The sequence below is a fragment of the Oryzias latipes genome, chromosome 21 (assembly GCF_053564925.1).
Source record: "Oryzias latipes strain Hd-rR chromosome 21, Olatipes_Hd-rR_3.1".
Taxonomy (NCBI): Eukaryota; Metazoa; Chordata; class Actinopteri; order Beloniformes; family Adrianichthyidae; genus Oryzias; species Oryzias latipes.
In genome coordinates, this window is record NC_136257.1 from 34,506,310 (window position 1) to 34,534,246 (window position 27,937).

Genomic DNA, 27,937 nt, shown 5'->3' on the forward strand with positions numbered 1-27,937 from the left:
CTGCTGTGGAGTAAGCCCGCCCTCATCATGCCTCTGTTTACACTCTCTCAATTCAATTCAATTCAATTCAATTCAATTGTATTTGTAGCCCAAATTCACAACAACAGTCGTCTCGATGGGCTTCGTATCGGTAATTGAAAAAGTTAAACATGAACTCAAAAGGATCATAAATACATAGAATTCAATAGGAAAATACTAAACTGAACTAACAAACTGATTAAACTAAACTGGACATCCCTGCCCTTAGACCCCCCTTCACGATAAGTAAAAACTCCTAAAAATCCGGATTCTGGAAAAAACTAAGAAACCTCAGGGGTGTCCAGCAGGGTTGGGCCTGGTTAGTACTTGGATAGGAGACTGCCTGGGAATGGGGCCATGACCCCTGCAAGTCCTTATCCCTGTTCCTGATCCTGCCGCTGGTTTTTTTTGTCGCTCCTGAGACGGCACCAATGCCAAACTTCTTTGCGGTTCCCTTGGATCCATAAACAACGTGGAGACGGGGGGACCCGCTATGTGGGCAATAGCCTATCCTCCATACTGGCTAGAATCCGGCCACTCTCACAACCCTGGAGAGGACGGGCTAGCGCTACTAGCCCGGCCGACACAAACCAAGACGAGAGCCAGGATACGTCATCCACGGTCAACATGACCGACGAAGGCCAAAAAAACAAGTACTTTATGAATATATGACATATGACACGGATGTGCATCTGCTGAGATGGTTGAGGTTCTGGAAGAGACGCACACAGACAGGAACTCTGGAACATCTGTTATAGAACAACAGAGATAAATCGCTTACAGTTTTCTTTCAAACTTTTTAACCATCATTTTCAAAGGTGTTGTGGTAACATTCAGGCCTCACTGCAGCTGCAACAGTGGAATCTGCATTACCGGGTGAGAATGAGGGGCACATGGAGGCGAGGTCTACAAAGTAACCCACAAGTCCAGAGTCTGGCTGCATGGCTGGGGGTGGGGTCAACCATGTTTACTCTACTGTCAGCTTCATTGGAGGAAGTTCACGGTCTCAAAGACAGAGAAGGTTTCTTGGTTGAACTGGAGACCTAACTGATGGTATCCAGTTTAGTTCCATCATTACTAGTGAACTCCTTCAAATAAACTGGATGTTCTCAATAGAAAATCTCCTTTCAGTGGTAAGAACACCACAGCAGACACTCTAGAAAACTACACCAACAGAAAACGTATTATGGGGCTACTTGTAAAGTGGGGGAGCAGCAGCTGACTTGGGAACAGAGCCTCTAGGTTTCAAGAACTAAACCCAGTATTCGATGGTAGATCTGGGAGAAACAGGATCCCTTCTTCTTGACCAACACCTTTGAGCTGTTCTACAGTCATCTGACATTGCAGAACCTTCTGAACTCCACCCACTCTGGAACCAGTGACTAACTTCATACTCAGTGTTTCCAAAGGCTGCTGCAAACAGAAATGGCGAATTTCTTCAGTTTCTTCAAAGTCCTCCTCTGTTGATCGCTGAGCAAAGAGAGTCTGCTACAGATGGTCTTCAGAGAAAAAACAAAGACTGACACACATGCCAACTTTATTCCAGGGTGTTCATTATTTGGCGTTAGCCAGCATCACTGTCCATCTTCAGCCAGAACACAGACAGTCAGTCCAGGATCACAGAAGGACACTTGAAGATGTACATGTTGCAAAAAGACACATTCTGTACAGGAGACACAGCACAGAGGAGATTGATTGACAAGGTCAACAGCCAATCAGGATGGAGGACATAATGGAAAAAACTGAGACCCTCAAAAATGAACCGTGTTAAGGCAGTATGGCCTCTCTTCATTGGTTTACCATGAACTCATTATTGAAAGGAGAAGGGCTCCTGGACGCGCCGTTTTCATTGTAGATCTATATTTGGTTGATGTGGTAACGGTGTCTAAGCATGGATTGGAGCAAACTCAGCGGACAAAACAGGCGGTGCATTTCAGTATAAGAGAACTCTGAGCCATTTTCACATCAAACAGAAACAGGTGTGTTCTGGGAAGAACGTCCCAGCCACTGTTTCTCCAGAACTGTGGGCTTTAACGACTTGTCCCATCTAGGGTTGTCTACAGGTTTCTGGGTAGCCCCACCTGAGACTCCCCATGTAGGGCTCAAGGGAGAGGAGCAGGTGTGTGAGGGACGACAGGAGCTGGACAGGAGGAGCAAACACGAAGCTTTGGACAGACTCGTTCATGAAGCACAGAGGCAGCAGGTCCAGCTCAGCAGGAGCTCCTCATTCTCCGGAGAACATGGGGTTCCTCACTGTGGTGGTGGGTGACAGGTACAGGCTCTCCCCCTACAGAGCAGGGCTCAGTCAGACCATAAGGACAACAACCTGAGCGTCAGCTTAAGGCTTCCTTTAGAGGAGAAAGTTTCTTTTCAAAAGTTTTGGTCTCCTCTTAGAAGACAGTTTACCCAAACCGTTGGAAAGCAGGATAGCGGCGTGTTGGAGACAGAGGCCGGTCACAGAACCTCTCAAAGACACCTTAACTTCTCAGCCTTTAGCGTCCATTGAGAAGACGCTGCATTACAGTTCTCTCTGTATGTTTGTGTACAAACCTCTTTGCTGACGTGTCACATGGTTGAGAGTCCAACTCCTGGAAAACAGAAAGCTCCAAACATGGATGTGGAATATCTTACCTTGGACCACACAGACTTTTTCTGCCGTTCTTCTTCAAACTTCTTGTACTGTTTTGCATCTATTTTGTCCTGGACACACTTGAAGAGCATGAGCATCAGGATGCCGCCGAGAACCACGCCTGCAACTGAGGCCCCGATGGTGACGGAAACACTGGGGGGCTCCGGACAGTCTGTCATAGGAGTTAAGGGACGTGGTCACTGCTAGTTTAGTCTTAAAATTGAGTCATAGCATCTGGACTTCCTGTCTTCTTTTCTTGCAACATTTCCCCACTCCTCCAAGTCATCAGTCTGATTGGATGAGCGGGAAAATGGTGCTTTTGGTGTTTCTAACATGTTCTTGTAGCATTTTCTCAGGATGGAAGTCAATTATAAAGAAAATTGGGCTCAAGATTGCATTTTTGAGTATTTCTTTATTCAAATCATTGTGACTCAGGAGCAGATGAGCAGATGCATTCGGTGGGCCACAAGCCTTTTTAAGCCTTTGAAGTTTTTATTTCTCCTTGACAGCACCCCAGGGAAGCAGAATTAAGTACTGTGATAACATAACCCGCACATCTAAAGACCACACCAGGTCTAAAGAGGTCCAGAGGAAAAGACAAAAGTCCTGATTTCATGACAGAACTTCAAGGCAACGACACCTGGATGAACAAGATTCTTCGCTGTATTCCTGGTATTTTTATGTCACGGTGTTTTTTTCTGGTTTATGTTCAGCCCAGGTAAGTGTGTCTCTCTGCCTTATGTTAGCTGTCACACCTGAACTTCAGTCTAATGGACTGAAGGTGGTCTGTTGGATCGTTTTTCCTCTTTGATCTCTTTAGTTTTATGAATAGTTCAGGTTTCTACTAACTTTAAAGTGACTGCCCGCCTCTTTGCTCCTGCTGCTAGTCAGTGATGTTGTTTGGTTGCTGGTTCAATCCTGACCCCTTACAGACAGCTGCGGGTTGGACAGACGTTCATCTGTGACTAACCTCTGTGCTTCAGGATCTCAGCCTTGTATCTATTCACGCCAAACTGCTGCTGCAGCCTGAACTTGATCCAGCATCCCTCGCTGTCCTTCTGCTGGCACTCCTTCCCCGACACATTGAAGGACTCCACCAGCGTATGAGAAAGGCCTCTGCAGTTCATAGCGCAGCTCATTTTCAAGTCACCAGATTGAAATCCAAGACACTCGATGCAGTTCCTGCAAACAAGACCAGACCGCTTCAGGTGAAAGTCATTGATCGGTCATAGAGATGCACCAACAGACGCTGAAAAGTGACTTCCTACATTTGGGTCTGGCATGGATCTGAGCAGCCGAGGCACTTCTCACAGAAGGGAGGCTGATATCCTTCATTGCACTTGCATTGGCCACAGACGCACTCTCCTCTGCCGTAGCACACATCGTCCTTCCCCCACAGGTGGGCCACCTCACGTGGACGGCAGTCCTCGTTGGACTCTTTGCACTGGCAGGCAGAGCCCTGGAAACCTTTTTCACATTCACACTTTCCACATTTGCACTCTCCGTGTCCTAAGGAGTGAGAAGCAATGAGACGTCCCACATCTGAGACACTAAAAGGACCCGCTGAGCTTCAGTCTGCAGTCCGATCAGAAGACAAACATGTTGATCAAAGTGGATGTAAAGAGACAATAACTGAGAGGATGTTCAGCATTTGATAAGACTCTGAAGACGATGCAATGACGTTTGTTCTGTTTGACCTCATGAAGAGGATTTCCACCAAAAGTGCATGTTTACCTCCACACTGTTTGTTCTGGAACTTCTGGCAGTGTTCATCGTCACACTCGCAGAAGTCGCCGTAGAAACTGGCTCCGCTGTCTGAGGCGTGGCAGCGGCAGCGGCCGCATTCACAGTCTCCTCTGCCCTCGCACTCGGTGCCGTTATCCCTCTGACAGCGCTTTAGCAAACTTTCTTCATCCTCATTTCCAACGGAGCAGCTGCAGAACTGACCCACAAAACCGTCCCTGCAGCTGAAGACAAGCAGAGTTTACAGCAGACTGCATCTTCTAGCTTCTCCTACAGGAGTCTGGATAAAAGACAGATGGAGGGGGGTTCTTCATCTGCTATGTTAGAGCTAGACCATCATTTCATGTCACAGAACCTCTCCATGACTGCAGAACTGAAGCGGTAAAAAAGGCTGGATCTTCATCGTGGAGCGAGCTGGTTTTGTTGGAGATGTTTCTTCACCATTAGAGGAGGACTCGTGAGGATGCAGATGTTCTGACACTTCTAGGCTCCTCACTCTCATTAGTTAATGTCATCATGGCTGTAATGTACATAATGTTAGAATGTGTGTCACACTGTTGAGTTTATAGGATGTGCTGCTGCCTCTAGACGACAATGCTTTTCAAACAGGAAGTGTCATCCAAATAAAGCTTTCCTGGTTAGTTAAAGGTCACATTGAAAGAGACGCTGATGAAGACAGCACTGTGTTGAACCCGTGTCCTGACCTGCAAATGCCACAGGAGACTCTGCCATTACTGTTGCAGTGTTCGTGGTATGTGCTGGCGTCGTCCTGGCAGTGGCAGTCACAGTTGGTGGATAAATTCACCGTCAGCGTATCTCTGATGCCCAGGAGTTTGATGCTGAAGGATTCCTGCTTCTTCATGCAGGAGTCTGCCGTCAGGGTGATGTTAAAGGAGATCTGAAAAGGGATTTCAGTCAGGGAGGCAGACATTGTTCCCCCCTTCGGCCCTGAGAGCCAGGTGACCCTCATTTGTGCTAAAGTTAAAGCACTTAGTTCACCCGTACACTTTTAACAAGATTCCTTCTGTGTGTTAAAGTGGCAGCATCTTTGATTGTTTTCATGTATTATGTTGTACATTCCACAGGTGCAGACGCTCCACCATGAACCAAAAGGTAATAGATCAACGGAGAATCAAACCCTCTAAGAGTTCTGTCTGAGGTTCCAGAATCAAAGACACATGAACGTTTCCGTGAAGAACTTGGGACACACTGACCTCTTCTCCTTCTCCCACTTCGTCACAAACACCCTGAGTGGGACTCTCTCCTTCTCCATTTTTGCACACAGGCTTGTAGAGGATTTGTACTTTTTTAGGAAGGTTGGAGTGGGTCAAGGTTATCTTGGACGTCAGCCTCTGCAGTGGTTATACATCCATATGGGGGTGAGATGATAAAAAAACAGAACGAACAGCAGCAGAAACAAACAACTTACCGCATAAGCCTCTTGAATCAGCTTAACCACATTTCCGGAGTCATCCGACAGAACTCCAACTTCTGACTTTGGAATCAGTTTGGAGAGCTCCTGGAAAAAACAAAGAATGAAGAATCCGTCTGATCAAATGTAGAACTGACCAACAGGAAAGACATGAAGCAACAAAGTCAGAAGTTGGTGTGACCTACTTTGTACACAGTCTCCACGTTCTTTGTTACTGCAAAGATTGGCTGGATGTTGTTCTTTTCCAGCTGCCTGGCTAGCTGTCCCACAGAGGGATAGTCCTGAAAACATCCGACATGAAAGTCAACCTAATCTCTAAATGGTTACTCAGCTCTTGAAGAAGAAGTGATGGGAAAGGGAGGGACAACGCCCTGTCCACCCCCTTTGTCCTGGTCCACCAAACCCTTTCTAGCTCACAGACAGAGCGAACTCCTGAGCCGTGTGAGGAGGTGCTGCTTTCCTATCACTGTGTGCATACAGCTGCATCCTCACTGCTTTCATAAACCTGTCCTTTGATTTTCTTCAGAGGTGAACATTAACACCACAGATCTGGAAAGAATGGGTCCTTACTTCCCAGTGCACAAACAATAGACACGCACCATGTCGTTGCTCTTGCTGTACAGGTTGTTGTGCATGTAGCAGCGCTCATCGTTGGGCTCCAAAATCCCAGCTAACTTTCCATCTCCGGCCATGTGGAAGCCAGCATCCGTGGCCAGAACAATTAAGCGTGTGCTGCTGTTCCTCCACCCGATGACATCCTGAAAAGATCAAAAGGAACCTCAGATTGTTGATGAAACTCTATGACCTTTACTCGGACCGCCCAAGAAAAGCTCATGTTGTCACAGGAGATCCTTCAAAATAGATGTCTGATTGGGAACATTCTAAGCTCGATGTTGAGATTTCCTAGTAAAGCCTTAGTCACATGCGCTTGTAGGGGGGTTGACTGTTATGGGTTCTGAGGGTTTTCGGTTTGTCTGGCGGGTCGTAGAGAGGAGGGGCTGCATTTAAACAGGAGTGCAGGTGTGTCTTGTAATTCCCTTAAGGCTCATATGGCCACCTCCAGACAATGTTGAAAATGGAATGTACCATATGCATCTTGCAAGTATATTGTGAAGTATTGGTAAGGATAATGGAAGTTGACGTACGGGTGATGCTGTCGTACGGTGTCCTTACGCCACACTCTAGTCATTTCTCAAGTGTGAGTACTGGCTCCGTATGACACGCCTGCATCTTACTCGCTACAGCCTTACATGTTGTACAAGTGTTCACTACAACCTGTCACCAGTAGCATGCCTGTAGATGTTTCCGTTGTTCGTGTGGGATCCTTGTTTGCCCTGTTTTGTTTGCCCTTTATCTTGGCAAGGCTGTGTCCTCCGGTAACGTCAGTTTGGCCACCAATGTTGATATCGTTGAACTCACAGCTGAGGCTCTGACACCAATCTCTACCATTGGTCTGGGTAAGCCCCCAGTTTTGGTGGCTTTTCTGGGTGCTGATTGTCATTTGAGCTAACATATCTAATGTCAGTGCAGAGTACCAGGGTTTTCTGGATTTGTTGGAAATCTTACATAAGAGTGTTCCTCCTGACAACTCATCAGTTTACAGAAGGACTTCAAGGATCAACCTCTTAATTAAGGTTGATGTTCTTAGAGACAGGTGGAATGTTCCATCTGAATTAGAACAGTAGTTCCTCAGGTGAAAGGAGTGCTTACCCCGCACACAGCAGCCTGCATCATGGCATCCAGACTCCCCTCGGGAGAGTCCAGGTTCCCAGAGATTTTCTGCCCAGAAACGTCTGCCTTGAACTTGTCCTGGCTCTTTGTCAGACTGAGTACGTGTCTGTAGCCGAAGGCAGCCTGACAATCCTCATCTTTATCCTCACAGGGCCTTTTTAGTTTCTCCTCATTGGTGTTGGTGAAAGGTAGGACCGTCTTATCCACAAAGGCACCAAACCCTGAAATGATAGGAGTTTATAACTAGTTTCTAAAGCAGGAAGATTGGTGACAGCCAGAGGTTCTGCATGCTGGTTCTTCATCTTCAGGACTTTAATGTCATCGATGCTCCAACTCTAACATCTGCAGTAAAGGTCAAAGTTAACTTCTACAGTTTGACAACCACCAGCACCAACATCAGCAGAAAACAGCTCAGTCATTTCTGACTTCAGTGTCAGAGCTTTTCTGATCTTGACCTTTGGACCTTGGTGCCTTGAGCTCTCCAGATTTGCCAAAATTGACAAACATGAACATGGTCCTTGCTGGACAAACTACCTACTAGTGGATTCTTGTCAAACTGACTGTGCTTGGAGTCCACAACACTGTCGGGCCTCCTCAGTCCCAGCTGTCCGTATGGGTGGATAGGGGCCGTGTGCGGGTCAAAAATAGTCAAACCTGTACGGGACCACAGGTGACCCCAGGGAATATCAAGAACTTAGACCGCACATTGAACCCATACAGAGAAAATGTGCACATTTATTTCTACTGTCATGCTGTGACAACAGGTCTTAGTGAACACTCATACAACACGAAAGGGGAAGTAGGATAGATGCAGGCATTTTTCAAGCCCGCCCCCAAAGCCCGCAGACTGTACAAGGAGCACGTTAGAGCTGTTCACGGGACACGTGCACGCTCCTTGCAGCAGCCTACCAGAGTAAAGGAAGAAATTAGACACTTACGGATCACGTGCACATGCCGTGCGTGCAGCATTTGTGCCGTCAGTTAGGAGTCAGTACTCACACCCTACTAACGACTAGAGTGGGGCGTGAGGACGCCGTACGACAGCATCACCCGTACGTCATAAGTGTGTGTGACTTCCATTATCCTTACAAATACTTCACGCTACACTTACCACACGCACGACAATGGTATGTTCCATTTTCATGACGTCCGTTGAGAGGTGGTTGCACGAGCCTCAAAGAAACTGTGAGACACGCCTGAGCTCCCCTTAAGATGCAGCCGCTCCTTTCCACGACCCGCCACGGACCGAACAACCCAAAAACCCACAGAACCCGTACGGGTCAACCCTAAGATCTAACCAACAAGCTCTACCACGCCAATCACAACTCTACAAGTAAACAACCATCCATCCCTTCATCTGTTCGTCCATCTGTACATCCAGCCGATCAATTCATAGAAGCCCCACAAGCCTCACGTTCAAAAAACCTTTTTTACAGCCTGTCCCTTTGGACGTTTGCTTTGTTCAAGGAAATGAGCTGTACTATGAGGTACTAACACGCCATGATTGGCAATTTACATAAAAACTGCCGATGAAATGGTGTCAGACCCTGAAGTAGACGTGTGACTCTCACAAGACTGAAAGCGAAGACTGAGTGAATTTGTTTAGGACATTGGAGAGTTTTCTTAAAGATCTTAGGATGGGCGTTAGTGTCGAAAAAAAGACATTCCTCTCAAAGCGGACATTAATCAATAAAAACGACATTTGAAAATATGTCTTCATGTCCTCTATCAGGAAATGAATGTAGCTTTTTTCTGCTTCTGCATTTTCTCTGTTTTTGTTAAAGACGACCGCGGGAAATGCCTACATGACATCATCAGGTATTCAACACTTTCAAGATGAATGAGTCAGAACTTCAAACAGGACAAAACATCATTTTTTACACATGTTGAACGGCGGTAAGAGTATTGATCCACACACAAAGCTGCTTGTTGGTTGGTCCAGTGCAGTCAATAGATGCTGATGTGAAACTGATTCAACAACTCCTGACTGAATAAATAAAAAGCAGCAGAGTAGATCAGACAGTGGTCTTCTTACCTATTTGAGCATCTCGTGTGATTTTTCTCAGTGCTTCAAAAAGGTCTTTTCCTAACCCTTTCACATTTTCCAGATCGTCTTTCATGGAGTAGGAAAGGTCCATCAGGTAGTAGAGATCCACGGGATAACCTTCAGCTCTCTTGAAGGAAACCTGGAATGTTTGTGGAAGTCCTGGAAGCACAGAGAACCAAAAAGGATCAGAACCGGGTGCACTGTATCACGCCCATCTAGACTTAGAACAAGAACCATGAACAGAGCCGATCAACCACCAACAGAACATTCCCTCTGTCATCAATAGAGGATTTTTGCACAAGTTGATTGAATTTCATTCCACACTGAAACAGATCCATCAGTGCTAAGATTCTGGTGCTGTACAGAAACCCATCAGAGGTTCTTCAATGTTCACGGACTCCACTAACCGGGTCTCAGCTTCAGGCTGATCTTCTGTGGACTCAGCTGGACAGGTTCTCCCCGCTCGGTTGAAGGAGACAGGGGCACTTTCTCAAGGACGTCCATGCTGTTCCCTGGAGTGATGATGTGTTTCTCCATGCAGCCTTTTTCTTTCAGCTGCGCTCGGGTGTCACAGCGGATGCTCTCCTGCTTCCCTCCAGCGCTGAAGTTCTACATGAAAGAAGCAAAGACGGAGAGAGTTCTGATCCAGAATGGAGGCAGAGCTTTCAGGCTCCTCTTTGGAGGAACCAACTGCCTCCACCAGTGTAGAAGCAGACACCTGAGTGCAGGTGAACATGTGGTGTTCAGAGGTGTTTGTCTCTGCAGAGGATGAACTTCTCACCAGCTGCTGGCACCACGCGCAGTACGGTCCAGCTGTGATGCAGTCATCACACGAGTTCACCACCGACTTCAAGCAGACCTCCTTCTGCTGACACAACCCTGCAGAGAGCAGCACAGACCAGGAGGATCAGGATCAGCTCCTGCTGTTCCTCTCTGAACTTCTCCATCAGAGGTCATCACATCACACCAGCGTTCTTCTCCTTAACCTGTCAAGCTTTCAGCTCCTTGGTTTGGTGAAGCTTGGTATTCTGCAGATTCAGACATGTTGCTTTAAGGTGTTAATCTGTTTCACATGTGTTCTCATCTCTAACTCATAACTCACATAAAAACTTGAAACTTTCTGCATCTGTGACAACAAGTCTCCCTCCTGCAGGTGAAAGATATTCGCAGCAAATTCTGCACCAAACCTTTCTGGAGAGAGTTTTACCCATTAAGAAGATGAGGGCGGAGCAATGGGAGGTCATTTCGAGCATGAGGGCGGGGCAATGAGTGGTTATTACGAGCATGGGGGCGGAGCAATAGGAGGTCATTACAAGCATGAGGGCGGGGCATTAAACACAGTCAACCCAATCAAATCCAGTTTCTTGTCTGAAACGCTTACATTCCCTCTGGGAGATGCACACCTGAAGACTCATGTTGACTTACCGCCTCCAGCCAACAGCAGGAGCAGCAGGAACCCTGAACCCTGATCCATGACCTGCTGACAGAGACCAGATCTATGAGTGCTGCAGAAACCTGGGAGCTGCTCAGACCTGCTGAGATGCTCCTAACATCCTAGAGCAGTCTGTGGATCGATGCAGGATAAAGTGCAGAATGCTGCCACCTGGTGGCTGAACAGTAACTCTGCTGTCCGGAACATGCAGGATTTGGGTTCTTGCCTTCAGGTTTGTCAGAACTGAGATGGATTCTGGAGGTGGAGCAGTTCTGGCTAGCTGCTCCTCAGAGATCCTGGAACTTCTTCAGCTGAAGACTGGAAGGTGTCTATTGGTCTCTGAGGAACAAACATGAGGTTTGATCCATTTAGGAACCAATTTCAAAGACTAAACTTGTAGTCATTATTAATCCACGTTTGGAAATTTGGTTACCACATTTGACCCCCCCAGCAACACACCTAAACCAATAGTCTCCCAGTTTCAGGTCGGACACTGGGCCAACATTAAGAAATAGTTGATTTTTTATCTTTATCAAAACCATTAACACCGTTTCCTTAAATCACTGAAAGTCCAGACGAAAAACCCAAAACCTTCTGAAGTCCACTCGTCCATACTGGTGCACAAAAAGCCTTCAGGCCCCCAAACTGAAGCCTGTGGAACTCCCTCCTCTGAAAACCTTCGCCTGTTTAGAAATCAGCATTTCTCTGTAACTGTCCCAAAAAGAAACTGCACTTCTTGTGTTTCAGCTGGAGCTCTGCTCTTCCAGAACCTTTTCTAAAGCGTGGTGTGAGGGGTTCTGATGGGAGAGACTCACCTGGAAGATGCTGTTCTCTGTGCGGCGGTTCTGAACTCTGCAGAGACCCGCCCTTCACACAGGAAGCGTGAGGCAACGGCAGCGAGCGACTGTAAGAGGAACTGGGAGGGACAGCTGTGAAAACCTGACGCTTCTGCACAGCAAACTGCTGGAACAACCAGAGCAAAGGTCAGAGCCACAAGCCTCAGCCTTTCAGGAACCAAACAGAACCTAAGTTCTGGACTCAGACTGGATCGTGGTCCTCTGGATCAGAAACTTTAAACGTTTTCTTCTTTAATGTATTTTCTTATTTTATGACTGAAGGAATTCTGAAAATATGATGGTAAAGTTGTGTTCTCTTCTTAGAAGAGTTCTGGGTCAGAACCGAGCTGAAAGCTGAGCTCCGGATCAGAACCTGCCATGTACTGAAGTCTGACAAAGAAGCAGCTGAAGGTTGTGAAAAAACTTTTATTGATGAGCAGATCTACAGTCCTCAGCAGGTCCACTGGGGGGCTAGAGTTAGACAGGGGGAGGGGGGTCAGCAGTCATAAAGAGCAGGGTGTAGTGATGAAGACTCCCGCTGAAGCTTCATCAGCCTTCAGCTTACACAGGACCCCCCCCCCACATGAGGCTTCACGAGGCTCCTGTCCACAGCATCAGCCAAGCTCTCTGGGGGGGGGTCTACATCTGCTGGGTGGAGTTCCCGTTCCAGGTATTGTTGTCGTCCTCGCTGTCCTCCTGCGTCCGGAGTCTGCAGATGTTCCCGTCCTTCTTGAAGTCTTTGGGTCGCTTCTCTGCCTCTCTGAGAGAGACGGACATGGTGGTTAGAGGAGTGCACGAGCGAGTGTGCACGTGACAGAGGTCAAACAGGGTCAGGTCAACATTCAGGCCTCACGTCTTTAATCTAGGTGACATTCACACCCATGTCCTCCATGGCCCCCCCCTCTGACTTCCTGTCACATGACTCACCGCTTGGCTTTGTCTGAGGAAGACTGAGGTTGGTTGTGGGCGTTGGGCTCTGGGGGGGGGGGACCCCTGGGCGGAGCTGCAGAGGGGGTCGGGGTGGCGAACAGGAAGGAGCTGAGAAACCTCCAGACTGCCAGCAGCGGGTAAAGGAGCGTTCCCAGAGCCGCCCAGAGGCCCCGCCCAGAGGACTGTCCGACGGCGCCAGCAGGACGGCCCAACTGCTGAGACAGGACGGGGGGGCTGAGAGACTGGGAGAAAAGCATGTTTCGTGCACGCAGACGCTAACTTCTACAAAAACGTCGCTATTTCCAGAAACTCTGCAGTAGGAAAAAATTCAAATGTTGTTTCTTTGGAGGAGAAATCCGGGGAGCAGACCCCCCCGCCCGGTTCTGACTTACAGGCCGGAGGACGATGGAGGCGCTGGGCACCAACTCCAGCTCCAGCAGGGTCTGGTTCAGGTCTTCAGCCGTGAATTCTCGCCGAGGAAACACGGTTGCTAGAGAGAAGTTGCCATAGCGACTGCCCACTTCCTGCAAGCAGAGCAGAAGTTCTGGAAGTCAGAGCAACAAAGAAGCATCTCCTCACAGCGGTCCGTCTCAGCCCCTCAGGCTCAGACGGATCAGAACACCAAACGAAGAAACCCACCTGAGCAGCAAAGTCCCACGCCTCCTGCAGCCGGCTCTGAGACGGGAACTGGTTTGAGAAGGAGGAGCCGTCCGGGAGCCGGAACTGTATCCTAGCAACAGCACTGATCCCACACACACACGCACACACACACACAGACTTTAGCTGAAGGTCAACTGGGCTCCGTGAGCTGCTGTTGTGTCATCAGATCATGACATGGTTCTCCAGCACGGAGGTGGCAGCACCCTGCTGTGGGCCTCTGAAGGACAGAGCGGATGTTCTGCAGAACCTCCCTTCAGAGAACCATCTCTTTAGGATGGAGAACCTCTGACCTTTCAAAGGTGCTTTAGGGCTAAAATCCTGTTGGATGCTGGACCGGACCGGCCCAAACCCCGCCCCAGGAGAGCACCTGCGGTGAGGTTCCTTACTAAAGGTCCAACTTTTACACAAGTAGATCTACTTCTGTCAGAACCAGCAAGGTTCTGCCGCCCCCACCCAGCAGATCTCAGGACCATAGTACCTCCTCTGCCGCAGCAGCGCTTCCTTTCTGGCCTCCTGCTCCTCCTGCCGGACCAGCAGAAGCGCCTCCTTAGCAGTCCGTTCCTCCTCCTGGGTTTTGGCGTAGCGAGCAGCCCGGTCAGCGCGGTCCTGGGGGGGGGTAGAGGAGGTTTATGACACAATGGGTCTATGGCAGGATGGTGACAGTGTCCCAGCGCAGGTGCATGATGGGACATATTTTAGAAAACAGAAGCGAAAACCCCGGATGGACCTCAAACACATCGTGCCATCAGATTTCTCTGTAGAAACCTGCTTTCATCCCTTTTTCTTCCAAGCAGACAAGGAGGCGGTTACCATGGCGATCTGCTGCCGGACCCGCTCTCTGGCGGCTTTCTCCTCCGCCTTCTCCCTGTTCCTCTCCTCCAGGAGTCGCTTGGTCTTCTCTTCCTCCTGCTTCTTCTTTAAGTCCTGCATGTTTTTCCCCATTTTTCTGCGCTCCACCTCCTTCCTGACCTCCGTCTGCAGAGATGGAGCAGAACAAACGCAGACGGAGCTCCTGTTTACAGCAGGACCACAGGCGCTTTCCGGACCGGACCTTCGTTTCAATCTGTTCTGGACTTCTCATGGGGGGGGGGCTAACTGAGCATGGACCAGATTAACGCAGATCCCCAGGAGCTCTAGCTGCGGCGGTTCTCCTCCTGTCCGTCAGGATGCTCTTCCTGGCCTACAGCAACAGCATCCGCTCATCTACCCTGAGGGCGGAGCTTAGCACCCAAACTAAGCGCCATCTGAAGATCTTCATCTGCTGAAACTTACGTTCTGTCGCTGCAGAGGAAGATCAGAGAAGATCCTCAGATCTTCTCTGATCTTCCTTCAGGGGAAAGACAGTTAAAAAGCTGCAGACATCAAAGACGGCTCACATCCTTCTGTCCATGAGAACATGTGGCAATAAAGTTTTTCAATCTTGGATCTAGACCAGGGGTCGGAAACCTATGGCTCGCGAGCCATATATGGCTCTTTTGATGGTCACATGTGGCTCGCAGACAAATCTTTAATTTTACTTTTTTTCATTAGACCAGTCCTTGTCTGGCGCGATGCGATGCCAGAGGCGCGCAGTAGTAGCGGTGCTTGGAGAAAAAACTATCAGTTTACTATTATCTATTATTTCACAGAGTTTGTACCAGCCGGAAACCTGTGAATTGACGTGCCTAAAACTGCGCGCTCCCGTCTCTGAGAAAGAGCGCGCAGATGCGAGGACGGGAGTGTGAGGGAGAAAGCAGGGGGGGGGGCTGAGGTGTTGTGGGGACAGCAGGTGAATCGCGCAGGGATTGTAAAAACGTAAAACCCGCTGCCCGTCACTCACTGCAGCGTGTGAGTGTGTGTTTGACTCCGTATCTGCATGTGAGCAGTCTTTGTCACATCTACAGAACATTCAGACCTACGATCACGTTTAAAGTCTCAACGCCTGCATGAAGCAGAAACTCACCACGTATCAACCAGACTAGACCATCAGCAGAACTACCACGAGAAATACTCATCATTTATTAGCAACAGAATAACAATGTTATTAAAAAGAATCCACAGACTTATTGTACTTTAAAAATGTTGAAATTACATCAAATGCACACATTCACTTGTATATTTAGTTTTAAACATATTGTCGCGGACTGAGTTTAACTTGTCTGTTAGGCCGAGTTATAAGTTCTGGAGTTCTGGAACGCATCAAGCAGAGATCTGATTGGCCCTCAGTTCTGTCGCTCAGCCTGTTGTTAGGTAATTTGGACCAATGGGGTTCAGCTATGGGCCGAATAAGGAAAATGGGAGGGCTGGAGCGGGAGCAGGTGAATATAAAGTTGGGAGAAGCGCTCTCGTCTCAGCGGGAGAGATTCAGGAGTTGCTGAATTAATTGTATGGCGTTTGTTGCGGTCTACAGTAACCAGAATAAAGAACTTTAAAAGAGGTTAAGTCTCCGTGCATCAGTGTGGGAAAGAGACACAACATTATTGTGGCTCTTTGGAAATTACATTTAAAAATATTTGGCGTTTATGGCTCTCTCGGCCAAAAAGGTTCCCGACCCCTCATAGCAGCCCCATCCCTCCCTGAAGACCTCCTTACCTCCTCTTCTCCTCTTTTCTTCTGCTCCCGTCTCTCCTCCAGTTTCCTTGTTAATCTGACAGGAAATAGAACATTTAACAAAATAAAAGCTCGTTTTCTCTCTAAAGTTACGTTTAAATATGTGAGATCTGATCCCAGCTCAGCAGAAAGATTCAAGACGTCACAATAAATGTGATCCAAGAGTTTCTAACGTCCTGCAGACGGCCTGAACATCAGACATCAAAGAGGCAGCAGAGCCAGGTCCAGATCCTTGACCAGCAGCAGGTCTTTCACCAGCGGCAGATCCTGGACCTGCAGCAGATCCTGGACCAGCGGCAGATCCTGGACCAGCGGCAGATCCTGGACCTGTGGCAGATCCTGGACCTGCGGCAGATCCTGGACCTGCAGTAGATCCTGGACCAGCGGCAGATCCTGGACCTGCAGCAGATCCTGGACCAGCGGCAGATCCTGGACCTGCAGCAGATCCTGGACCTGCAGCAGATCCTGGACCAGTGGCAGATCCTGGACCTGCAGCAGATCCTGGACCTGCAGCAGATCCTGGACCTGCAGCAGATCCTGGACCTGCAGTAGATCATGGACCTGCAGCAGATCCTGGACCAGCGGCAGATCCTGGACCAGCGGCAGATCCTGGACCAGCGGCAGATCCTGGACCTGCGGCAGATCCTGGACCTGCAGTAGATCCTGGACCTGCGGCAGATCCTGGACCAGCGGCAGATCCTGGACCTGCGGCAGATCCTGGACCTGCAGCAGATCCTGGACCTGCAGTAGATCATGGACCTGCAGTAGATCCTGGACCTGCAGTAGATCCTGGACCTGCAGTAGATCCTGGACCTGCAGCAGATCGGCCCAACCTCTCATGGGCGGTTCTGACCAAAGACCTTCCACAATGAATCCACATCATAAGTGATCTGCTGCTCCCTCCATCCAGGAGAAGCTCCTACCGTTCCACCTTGTCCTCCAGGTTCTCCTCCACCTCCGGACCTGCAGCAGCAGCTTGCTGGGACGGGTCGTCCTCTGAGCTGGAGGCTCTGCAGGCCTCGTCTGTCCCTGAGACCAACATCGCACATCAGCACGCTGATCCGGAGAACGGGAGCTGAAAAAGGTTCTGCTGACACACGGGAACGTACGTTCTGCCGCTGCAGACCCAGAAGGAGGTTCTGAGTCTGACCTGGGTCCGGGTGCAGCGGTGCTGGGCAAACTCTCCTCCGCCGGACCGTCCTGGACCTTCTGAGAGTGCATCTGAGGACAAGCGGGAGACAGCTACTGAAACCGACCTGCTGGGCGGAGCTTCTCCACAGCGGTCTGTTCTGCTGCAGACGTTCTGGCCGGTTCCTCATCCGGACCTCTGCTGGCTCAGAAGCTGGAACACGAACGCTTCCATGCACCCTCAGCAGAAACTAAAGTTCTGAAAGTTCTGAAGGTGAACATGGTTCCTCAGACAACCCAACAACATCTGAGCGCGTCTTTTGTGGTTCCAGTCACAGATAAACGTTTCTGCACCCCTACAGTTCTGTCAGAACTTCTCAGAGAGGGGTTCTGGTCCAAATGTTCTGCTTTTCACTGAAGCAACACAAACAGTTTCTATGCAGACACAGCTGGTGACAGTAAACACTCCTGAGCCTCAGCATTTGTGCTTCTGCTGAGAGTGGAGTGAAGACGGGAGACTGACCCGGACCACCGGACCTCCGACTGACCCGGTGGTCCGGGTCAGTCCACCACCGGACCCCCTGCGGGTCCATCTCCTTCAGAACATCCCAGCTCAGGCCTCTGCAGAGAACCTCCACGGCCGGACGGGCAAAGCCAAAGAAAAGTCTGATAAAGGATCGAGGGATGAGAACCGGAAGAAGACCGGAGAGAACGCCGGTGCTGACGCCACGGCAGAAAGACCAGACCAAAGATGGCGGTGGAACCGTTGGAACGCCGTCAGCAGAAACACGTGGGAAGAACGTGGCGTCCAGAGTCCAGAAAGCTGCTTCTCCACTGGATCTTCCAGCAGGAAAGAGGTGGTTCCACAGAAGGTTCTGGAGGGTTCTGAGATGAGTCCAGATCAGAAGATCAGAGGAGGGACCTCCATCAGCAGAGGGGAGGAGCATCCTTCAAGTGGGAGGAGTCCATTCTTCCTGGGTTCTGTGTGGACTTGTAGGTTTGGACTTTTCTTCTGTTTGTTCCAGAACAAACAGCAAACAGGTGATCACCAGAACATCAGGCGCCGGTCGGTTTCAGGCGGTTCTGAGCGGGAAATGGACCAGAACTATGATCCGACCCCTGGCCTCGCTGCTGGAGACGACTCCTCGTGGCCCGAATCGGGTCCGGTTCTGGTCACGACCGCGCTGCGCGTCTCACCTGACTGACGTTGAGGATTCTCTTCAGCAGCTCCTGGGGGGTCACGCCCCCCGCGATGACCTCCAGAGGAACGCCGCTGTTCCCGATGAAGAAGCTGGAGGGGATGCAGACCACCGGATCTTCAGCGGCGCGTTAAGGACAACCGCTGGGGAGGGGGGGGGGGGGGGTGGAGGCTGCAGGGATCTCCAACCTCCAACCAGGAAGGAAGGATACAGATCTGGGAGAACTGCACACACGTCTCGCTGTGGAGGAGAAGGAGGTCACAGAGGAGGTGAGCCGGCGACAAGGAGTCATGGGGGGTCTGGGGGTGTGGACAGAGTCGTACCTGCTGGCGGGAACCTTGATGGCCACGCAGCAGCTGCTCGCCGCCGCCGACACCTGCTCATCCTCCCAGCTGGACATCAGCTGTGCAGACTGCTCATCGTCTCCTGAGGAGAGAGGAGAGCCGGTCAGGAGGAGGACCAGAACCAGAACCTCTCTGTGATCATCTGAGCAGAACTCTGCAGAGCCGACCATCATGAACGTGCCCCTCTTGCCCCGCCTACTGCTGATCACCTGGATCAGGTATGTTCAGCCAATGATCAGGCGCTGCGTCGGTTAACCCCCCCCCCCTCCCCCTCCCGTCCCGGTTCCACCTGAGCTGACCCCTGAAGTATCGCAGCCCTCCAACCCCCACTCCCCCGCTCTATGTCCGGCTCACGCGCACCTGTCACGCGCTTGTTTTCCAGACCCGGCTTATCATGGCCGAGGCTAGCCGTTAGCTGCGCGTTCACGGAGCGGCGACGCGGAGCCGCGCACTCACCGGAAACCACGACCACGAAGACGAGGCCGCGGCTCTTGGCGGAGCCGATGGCCTCAGGGATCGAGCCTTCGAACCACAGCATCTCCTACTTTCTGTGTTCCCGTCCGGACCTGCCGAGCTACGTCACCTACACGTCTACTTCCGCTACGTCAGCACGCCTTCAGCCGCGGGTACGAGCACGTACGTGCGCTCACGCGCGTGGGTGACAGGAATGCTGAGGTCGGACCTTGGCTACCAAGAAGGAGGAGGTCCAGAGGAGAACATCCCTTTATTGGTGGGATGGGTGACGTCATCGCAGACACAGACTGTAAACAAACATCAGAACAACCCGGAAATGATCATAATCCGGGTTGGTTTCGATCTTTCCGAACGTCCACAGTCTTTTACCTGTCCAAGTAACAAACTCAGTAACCCTGCCACCCCCACCACCAATTAAATAATACACGATGGTTTTAATGATTTAGAGAGACACAGTGAGGAGGCCAAGGTTCGAATCCCGGCTGGACCCAGTCTGTGTGTGTCTGTCTCTGGGCCGGGGATGGACCTGGATGGATGGAGTAAAGGGTCCACATGAACCTCCGTGTTTGTCTCTTACAGTGGGTTCTGGTTCGGGTCCTTTTCAGTTGGACTCGCTCCTCCTGCAGAAAGATCAAACCAAAGTTCATGCGCGTGCACGCGCGTGCACGCGCACTGAAGTACAGTTTCACTTTTCATTCTCCGTAATCTCAGCCCTCCGAACTCTCCTGGTTCTCTCTGTTCATTTGGACCAGACATCGATCCAGACCGGTACCGGAGAGCAGGTCGGTTCCGGTTCGGTTTCTGTCGAGAGTTCTGTGTCGTTCTGACAGCCGTTAAGGGTCGTTTCTCGAACAGGTCATGGCTGATGCGAAGAACAAGCGATCCGCTTTGGAGCACGTAAGACAGTCCGGTTCTGCTCAGATGGACGGGGGAGGGAGGTGGGTGGTCGGGGCTGCTGCTAACCGACGGACTGTGTGATTTCAGGAGGACAGCCTGGAGGAGGCCCGCAGGGAGCTGAAGGAGCTGAAGGTGAGCGGATTGCCCACCAGAACCACTCTCCAAGCCCGGTTCTGGATATCTGGAAATAGTTCTTGTTGGATACAAACTCGTGGTTCCGAACTTTACGATCAGAAGATCGGCGGAAAGAAAAACGGACAACGCCTTTCCCTCTGTGCCAGTAGGGGGAGCCAGAGAACAGATGGTTGTCATGGTTCCATAAATATCCCATAATGTTTCTGTCATCCAGCTTCCCCTGGAGTCCTGGTTTGTAGTCCTTATGGAGATCCGTGACCTCCTGATCTCCTTTACAGACCAAAGTGGAGAAAGCAGAAGACGTGAAGTCCAGGCTGATCCTGGAGAGTCTGGAGGAAGATGAAGCCAAGAAGGAGGCGCAGGAGGAGATGCTGGCTTGCATGAAGCAGCAGGAGTCCCTCAAGGAGGAGTTTACTCAGAACATGAAGGAAGTGCAGGTACCAGGACGTCCTCTCTCACATGAGGAGACGCCTCAGGAGAACCGACATCTAACATCGTTTCCCCGGTTCCCTCCATGAAGACGGAACTCCAGAAGCTCTCCAGGCGGAAGCAGGACCTCCTGGAGGAGCTGCGTCGATGTCAGGAAGAGCTGACGGCCAAGCGGGAGGAGTCCTGCAGCCTGAAGCAGACATTCACGGTCAGCGTTCTCCTCCTTCTCCTCCTTCTCCTTCAGGAGTGAAGGACCACAGCTGCTAACCAGGTCTTGTCGTTCCAGATCTGCGCTCACATCCCAGAAGCAGAAGTGAGGTTTGTGGCTCCTGAAGAGGAGTCCAGTGAGGAGAGTCCCTGCGGTGACCAGCTGATCCGAGGAGTGTTCACCATCATCCAGAGGAGCGGGTTTCCTCTGAAGGGGGGGCAAGCTCTGCTCACCTTTGAGGAGGAGAAAGGTGGGTGTGAGTCCAGTAGGTGGAGGTGGGAGATGATGACACGCCTTAACTGTCCCCCTCCCCCCCAGTGGCTGCTCAGATCCTGAGAATTCCCAGATGCCAGGTCTCCTGTGACGACAAATCTGTGCACGTCAAACCTAGACGGGTGGCGCTGGATTCCTCTGTGAAGTTTCAGGTATGCTCACACCTGCAGAACAAAAAAAAACATTTTTCCTCTGTTCTTCTAACGCTCCAGAGATCATCGATATTCCTGTTCTCCTAAAAACCGAATCCCTCTTCCCATCAAACAATGCAGGTGAACCTGAACGTCTCCAGGACACACTTGAAGGTCTTCGGTGTTCCTGCTGCGCTGCCGGAGGAGAGGACCAAGGACCGGCTGGAGGTGAGCTTCTCCCGGCCAAGCAGAGGAGGCGGGGAGGTGAAGAGCGTGGAGTACGACCAGACCACAGGGGAAGGACTCGTCACGTTTCTGCATCCTGGAGGTACGATGTTCTCCTTTGTGGAGCTGTGCAGCTTCATCAGACGTTAAACTCGTCATCGCTGTGAAGAATGAAACCTCCTTCTGAGGGTTCAGTTCTCCCTGAGGAACAGAGCGGACCGAACCACCTGTGGGATCCCTCAGGGGTCCCGCTTCGGTTTGAGGGGATTCGTTGAAGTAAGGTGGTCCAAAACCCAGAGGACCTCTTCCTGTGTCCCACGGCAACAGCGGTAGAGCTGCGGTTCTGATCCAGATTATTTGGTCATGTTTCTGTTTCTCAAAAACTGAATTCAGAGGTCCACTCTCTTTTTTCGATTCCTTCTTTTTTCTTACCGATCGAGTTCTCCATCACGACTGAGTTTTAGGGCCAGTTTACAAACCTTTTTTTCTATTACAAGTTTTTTCTGGTACATTTACGACTTTAAATCTCTTTTTGGTGGCCTATAACTCCGTCGTGCTCATGTTGACGCTGCTGCAGGTTTTTTGGCTGAACTCTGTGAATCTTCGCTGAAGCAGAGGCGTAACGGTTAGAGCGACCCAGAGTCTGGCGTCCGGCCCGGTTAGAACCGCAGCCTCCAGCTTCAGGTCACATCCTCTGCAGGAGTTTCATTCCTCTGTCCGTGTGACCGCCTCCTCCGCGTGACCATGGCGCCGCACAGAGTGGAACACGGTGAATGACTGTGTGTGTAGTTGCAGAAAGACTGGCCCTCAGAGGAACATACCACATTCATCTGGACTCTGGAGTGGAGGTGAAGGTTGGACCGTCGTACGACTATGAGCTGCAGAAGTTTCAGGTAACGTCTGAACGGATCGACCAAAGTTTCTTTCCCGTCTGCGTTCTCTAAGCTCAGCTTCATCCCGGTTCTAAAGCTTCACCTGCAGAGCTTTAAGCTGCTCGGTCCATGTCTGACGAGGACACCTGAAGTACTCAGGAGCTAAACTGAGTGTCAGCCTTCAGGTGTGTGCGTGAACCATGTGACCTGTGGGGCTTCAGAGCCCCCGATGCCTCGCCTCAGGTCTCATGGGACCTGCTCCTGTCCGTCTGTCTGTGGTTCCTCCGTCCCTGAACGGGGAGAAGGTCCACAAGCAAAACCTGATCTGTGCGTCTTTGCAGACGTTTTGTGGCACCACGACCCGGACCGTCCTCCTGGATGACATCATCGACGTGGAGGATGAGGAGGACCTGCAGGACCACCTGGAGATTCACTTCCAAAAGCCCAGCAACAACGGTGGAGAGATCGAGTGCATCCGATACATCTCCAAAGGCAAAGCTCTGCGGGCGTTTTTCTGCGAGGACACCCAGGACGTCTGAGCCCAGCTGAGAAGACGAGAACTTCCTCTTCATCCACTTCCAGAAACCCAGAATCCGGTTTCCTGTTGGATTCTTTTATCCAGATGTTCTTGTTCTCTGGTCCCCGTCTGTCTCCTGTAATCACGGCGTTTGCTTTTCTGTGCTGTTAAGACAGCCAGCAGTTTGATTGGAGGGTTTGGGTCACATGACCCGTCTGCCTGTCTGTGCAAGCTCCTCCATGCACATGTCTGTGCCTCCATAATAAAACTCTGAGTGACCGTCTCAGTTCTTTCTTTTAAAAAATAAAAAACATTGCTGAGTGTTAGTATGTTATTCCCTACATGTGTTAGTATGTTATTCCCTACATGTGTTAGTATGTTATTCCCTACATGTGTTAGTATGTTATTCCCTACATGTGTTAGTATGTTATTCCCTACATGTGTTAGTATGTTATTCCCTACATGTGTTAGTATGTTATTCCCTACACCTGTTAGTATGTTATTCCCTACATGTGTTAGTATGTTATTCCCTACATGTGTTAGTATGTTATTCCCTACATCTGTTAGTATGTTATTCCCTACATCTGTTAGTATGTTATTCCCTACATGTGTTAGTATGTTATTCCCTACATGTGTTAGTATGTTATTCCCTACATCTGTTAGTATGTTATTCCCTACATGTGTTAGTATGTTATTACCTACATCTGTTAGTATGTTATTCCCTACATGTGTTAGTATGTTATTCCCTACATGTGTTAGTATGTTATTCCCTACATGTGTTAGTATGTTATTCCCTACATGTGTTAGTATGTTATTCCCTACATGTGTTAGTATGTTATTCCCTACATGTGTTAGTATGTTATTCCCTACATGTGTTAGTATGTTATTCCCTACATGTGTTAGTATGTTATTCCCTACATGTGTTAGTATGTTATTCCCTACATGTGTTAGTATGTTATTCCCTACATGTGTTAGTATGTTATTCCCTACATGTGTTAGTATGTTATTCCCTACATGTGTTAGTATGTTATTCCCTACATGTGTTAGTATGTTATTCCCTACATGTGTTAGTATGTTATTCCCTACATGTGTTAGTATGTTATTCCCTACATCTGTTAGTATGTTATTCCCTACATCTGTTAGTATGTTATTCCCTACATGTGTTAGTATGTTATTCCCTACATGTGTTAGTATGTTATTCCCTACATGTGTTAGTATGTTATTCCCTACATGTGTTAGTATGTTATTCCCTACATCTGTTAGTATGTTATTCCCTACATGTGTTAGTATGTTATTCCCTACATCTGTTAGTATGTTATTCCCTACATCTGTTAGTATGTTATTCCCTACATCTGTTAGTATGTTATTCCCTACATCTGTTAGTATGTTATTCCCTACATGTGTTAGTATGTTATTCCCTACATCTGTTAGTATGTTATTCCCTACATCTGTTAGTATGTTATTCCCTACATCTGTTAGTATGTTATTCCCTACATCTGTTAGTATGTTATTCCCTACATGTGTTAGTATGTTATTCCCTACATCTGTTAGTATGTTATTCCCTACATGTGTTAGTATGTTATTCCCTACATGTGTTAGTGTGTTATTCCTTACATGTGTTAGTGTGTTATTCCCTACATGTGTTAGTATGTTATTCCCTACATGTGTTAGTATGTTATTCCCTACATCTGTTAGTATGTTATTCCCTACATCTGTTAGTATGTTATTCCCTACATGTGTTAGTATGTTATTCCCTACATGTGTTAGTATGTTATTCCCTACATGTGTTAGTATGTTATTCCCTACATGTGTTAGTATGTTATTCCCTACATCTGTTAGTATGTTATTCCCTACATGTGTTAGTATGTTATTCCCTACATGTGTTAGTATGTTATTCCCTACATGTGTTAGTATGTTATTCCCTACATGTGTTAGTATGTTATTCCCTACATGTGTTAGTATGTTATTCCCTACATGTGTTAGTATGTTATTCCCTACATCTGTTAGTATGTTATTCCCTACATGTGTTAGTGTGTTATTCCTTACATGTGTTAGTGTGTTATTCCCTACATGTGTTAGTGTGTTATTCCCTACATGTGTTAGTATGTTATTCCCTACATGTGTTAGTATGTTATTCCCTACATCTGTTAGTATGTTATTCCCTACATGTGTTAGTATGTTATTCCCTACATGTGTTAGTATGTTATTCCCTACATGTGTTAGTATGTTATTCCCTACATGTGTTAGTATGTTATTCCCTACATGTGTTAGTATGTTATTCCCTACATGTGTTAGTATGTTATTCCCTACATCTGTTAGTATGTTATTCCCTACATGTGTTAGTATGTTATTCCCTACATGTGTTAGTATGTTATTCCCTACATGTGTTAGTATGTTATTCCCTACATCTGTTAGTATGTTATTCCCTACATGTGTTAGTATGTTATTCCCTACATGTGTTAGTATGTTATTCCCTACATCTGTTAGTATGTTATTCCCTACATCTGTTAGTATGTTATTCCCTACATGTGTTAGTATGTTATTCCCTACATCTGTTAGTATGTTATTCCCTACATGTGTTAGTATGTTATTCCCTACATGTGTTAGTATGTTATTCCCTACATCTGTTAGTATGTTATTCCCTACATGTGTTAGTATGTTATTCCCTACATCTGTTAGTATGTTATTCCCTACATGTGTTAGTATGTTATTCCCTACATCTGTTAGTATGTTATTCCCTACATGTGTTAGTATGTTATTCCCTACATCTGTTAGTATGTTATTCCCTACATCTGTTAGTATGTTATTCCCTACATGTGTTAGTATGTTATTCCCTACATGTGTTAGTATGTTATTCCCTACATGTGTTAGTATGTTATTCCCTACATCTGTTAGTATGTTATTCCCTACATGTGTTAGTATGTTATTCCCTACATGTGTTAGTATGTTATTCCCTACATGTGTTAGTATGTTATTCCCTACATGTGTTAGTATGTTATTCCCTACATCTGTTAGTATGTTATTCCCTACATGTGTTAGTATGTTATTCCTTACATGTGTTAGTGTGTTATTCCCTACACGTGTTAGTATGTTATTCCCTACATGTGTTAGTATGTTATTCCCTACATGTGTTAGTATGTTATTCCCTACATCTGTTAGTATGTTATTCCCTACATCTGTTAGTATGTTATTCCCTACATGTGTTAGTATGTTATTCCCTACATCTGTTAGTATGTTATTCCCTACATGTGTTAGTATGTTATTCCCTACATCTGTTAGTATGTTATTCCCTACATGTGTTAGTATGTTATTCCCTACATCTGTTAGTATGTTATTCCCTACATCTGTTAGTATGTTATTCCCTACATGTGTTAGTATGTTATTCCCTACATGTGTTAGTATGTTATTCCCTACATGTGTTAGTATGTTATTCCCTACATGTGTTAGTATGTTATTCCCTACATGTGTTAGTATGTTATTCCCTACATGTGTTAGTATGTTATTCCCTACATGTGTTAGTATGTTATTCCCTACATGTGTTAGTATGTTATTCCCTACATCTGTTAGTATGTTATTCCCTACATGTGTTAGTATGTTATTCCTTACATGTGTTAGTGTGTTATTCCCTACATGTGTTAGTATGTTATTCCCTACATGTGTTAGTATGTTATTCCCTACATGTGTTAGTATGTTATTCCCTACATCTGTTAGTATGTTATTCCCTACATGTGTTAGTATGTTATTCCTTACATGTGTTAGTGTGTTATTCCCTACATGTGTTAGTATGTTATTCCCTACATGTGTTAGTATGTTATTCCCTACATGTGTTAGTATGTTATTCCCTACATCTGTTAGTATGTTATTCCCTACATGTGTTAGTATGTTATTCCCTACATGTGTTAGTATGTTATTCCCTACATGTGTTAGTATGTTATTCCCTACATGTGTTAGTATGTTATTCCCTACATGTGTTAGTATGTTATTCCCTACATGTGTTAGTATGTTATTCCCTACATGTGTTAGTATGTTATTCCCTACATGTGTTAGTATGTTATTCCCTACATGTGTTAGTATGTTATTCCTTACATGTGTTAGTATGTTATTCCCTACATCTGTTAGTATGTTATTCCCTACATGTGTTAGTATGTTATTCCCTACATGTGTTAGTATGTTATTCCCTACATCTGTTAGTATGTTATTCCCTACATGTGTTAGTATGTTATTCCCTACATGTGTTAGTATGTTATTCCCTACATGTGTTAGTATGTTATTCCCTACATCTGTTAGTATGTTATTCCCTACATCTGTTAGTATGTTATTCCCTACATGTGTTAGTATGTTATTCCCTACATCTGTTAGTATGTTATTCCCTACATGTGTTAGTATGTTATTCCCTACATCTGTTAGTATGTTATTCCCTACATGTGTTAGTATGTTATTCCCTACATGTGTTAGTATGTTATTCCCTACATCTGTTAGTATGTTATTCCCTACATCTGTTAGTATGTTATTCCCTACATCTGTTAGTATGTTATTCCCTACATCTGTTAGTATGTTATTCCCTACATGTGTTAGTATGTTATTCCCTACATCTGTTAGTATGTTATTCCCTACATGTGTTAGTATGTTATTCCCTACATGTGTTAGTGTGTTATTCCTTACATGTGTTAGTGTGTTATTCCCTACATGTGTTAGTATGTTATTCCCTACATGTGTTAGTATGTTATTCCCTACATCTGTTAGTATGTTATTCCCTACATCTGTTAGTATGTTATTCCCTACATGTGTTAGTATGTTATTCCCTACATGTGTTAGTATGTTATTCCCTACATGTGTTAGTATGTTATTCCCTACATGTGTTAGTATGTTATTCCCTACATCTGTTAGTATGTTATTCCCTACATGTGTTAGTATGTTATTCCCTACATGTGTTAGTATGTTATTCCCTACATGTGTTAGTATGTTATTCCCTACATGTGTTAGTATGTTATTCCCTACATGTGTTAGTATGTTATTCCCTACATGTGTTAGTATGTTATTCCCTACATCTGTTAGTAT

General features: G+C 47.6%; 3 protein-coding genes across 9 annotated transcripts; 1 reads left to right on the plus strand and 2 right to left on the minus strand.

Annotated features, from left to right (window-relative positions):
- Nucleotides 1-1,538: 1,538 nt before the first annotated feature.
- On the minus strand, nt 1,539-11,920 carry LOC144988652 (integrin beta-2-like). 3 transcript variants are annotated; one of them, XM_078939259.1, is made up of 17 exons: nt 11,848-11,920; nt 11,259-11,371; nt 11,026-11,077; nt 10,382-10,479; nt 10,008-10,209; nt 9,589-9,759; nt 7,533-7,774; nt 6,422-6,580; nt 6,008-6,103; nt 5,820-5,909; nt 5,605-5,742; nt 5,095-5,288; nt 4,382-4,614; nt 3,916-4,156; nt 3,618-3,829; nt 2,650-2,819; nt 1,539-2,305 (listed from the first exon to the last, which is right to left on the minus strand). In XM_078939259.1, the coding sequence occupies exons 3-17, from the start codon at nt 11,072-11,074 to the stop codon at nt 2,243-2,245; spliced, it is 2,358 nt and encodes a 785-aa protein (XP_078795385.1). In that variant the 5' UTR covers nt 11,075-11,077; nt 11,259-11,371; nt 11,848-11,920; the 3' UTR covers nt 1,539-2,242. The 3 variants fall into 3 exon arrangements, with proteins under 3 accessions (XP_078795385.1, XP_078795386.1, XP_078795384.1); XM_078939260.1 differs by having other exon boundaries at nt 11,026-11,080; XM_078939258.1 differs by lacking the exons at nt 11,026-11,077; nt 11,259-11,371; nt 11,848-11,920 and adding an exon at nt 10,587-10,659.
- Nucleotides 11,921-12,274: 354 nt separating this feature from the next.
- Nucleotides 12,275-19,416, minus strand: ubxn4 (UBX domain protein 4). 4 transcript variants are annotated; one of them, XM_078939264.1, is made up of 13 exons: nt 19,175-19,416; nt 18,698-18,800; nt 18,586-18,614; nt 18,373-18,491; nt 17,157-17,268; nt 16,971-17,076; nt 16,030-16,084; nt 14,269-14,433; nt 13,937-14,064; nt 13,438-13,540; nt 13,191-13,322; nt 12,796-13,010; nt 12,275-12,628 (listed from the first exon to the last, which is right to left on the minus strand). In XM_078939264.1, the coding sequence occupies exons 1-13, from the start codon at nt 19,254-19,256 to the stop codon at nt 12,508-12,510; spliced, it is 1,470 nt and encodes a 489-aa protein (XP_078795390.1). In that variant the 5' UTR covers nt 19,257-19,416; the 3' UTR covers nt 12,275-12,507. The 4 variants fall into 4 exon arrangements, with proteins under 4 accessions (XP_078795390.1, XP_078795387.1, XP_078795388.1 ...); XM_078939261.1 differs by having other exon boundaries at nt 12,796-13,013; nt 19,079-19,401; XM_078939262.1 differs by having other exon boundaries at nt 19,079-19,400.
- A 175-nt stretch (nt 19,417-19,591) lies between these two features.
- nmi (N-myc (and STAT) interactor) lies at nt 19,592-23,160 on the plus strand. 2 transcript variants are annotated; one of them, XM_078939265.1, is made up of 10 exons: nt 19,592-19,974; nt 20,048-20,089; nt 20,177-20,221; nt 20,503-20,661; nt 20,745-20,861; nt 20,940-21,111; nt 21,180-21,286; nt 21,407-21,593; nt 22,280-22,383; nt 22,704-23,160. In XM_078939265.1, exons 1-10 carry the CDS (start codon nt 19,723-19,725, stop codon nt 22,899-22,901), a joined length of 1,383 nt encoding a protein of 460 aa, XP_078795391.1. In that variant the 5' UTR covers nt 19,592-19,722; the 3' UTR covers nt 22,902-23,160. The 2 variants fall into 2 exon arrangements, with proteins under 2 accessions (XP_078795391.1, XP_078795393.1); XM_078939267.1 differs by having other exon boundaries at nt 19,912-20,089.
- The last annotated feature ends 4,777 nt before the right edge of the window (nt 23,161-27,937 follow it).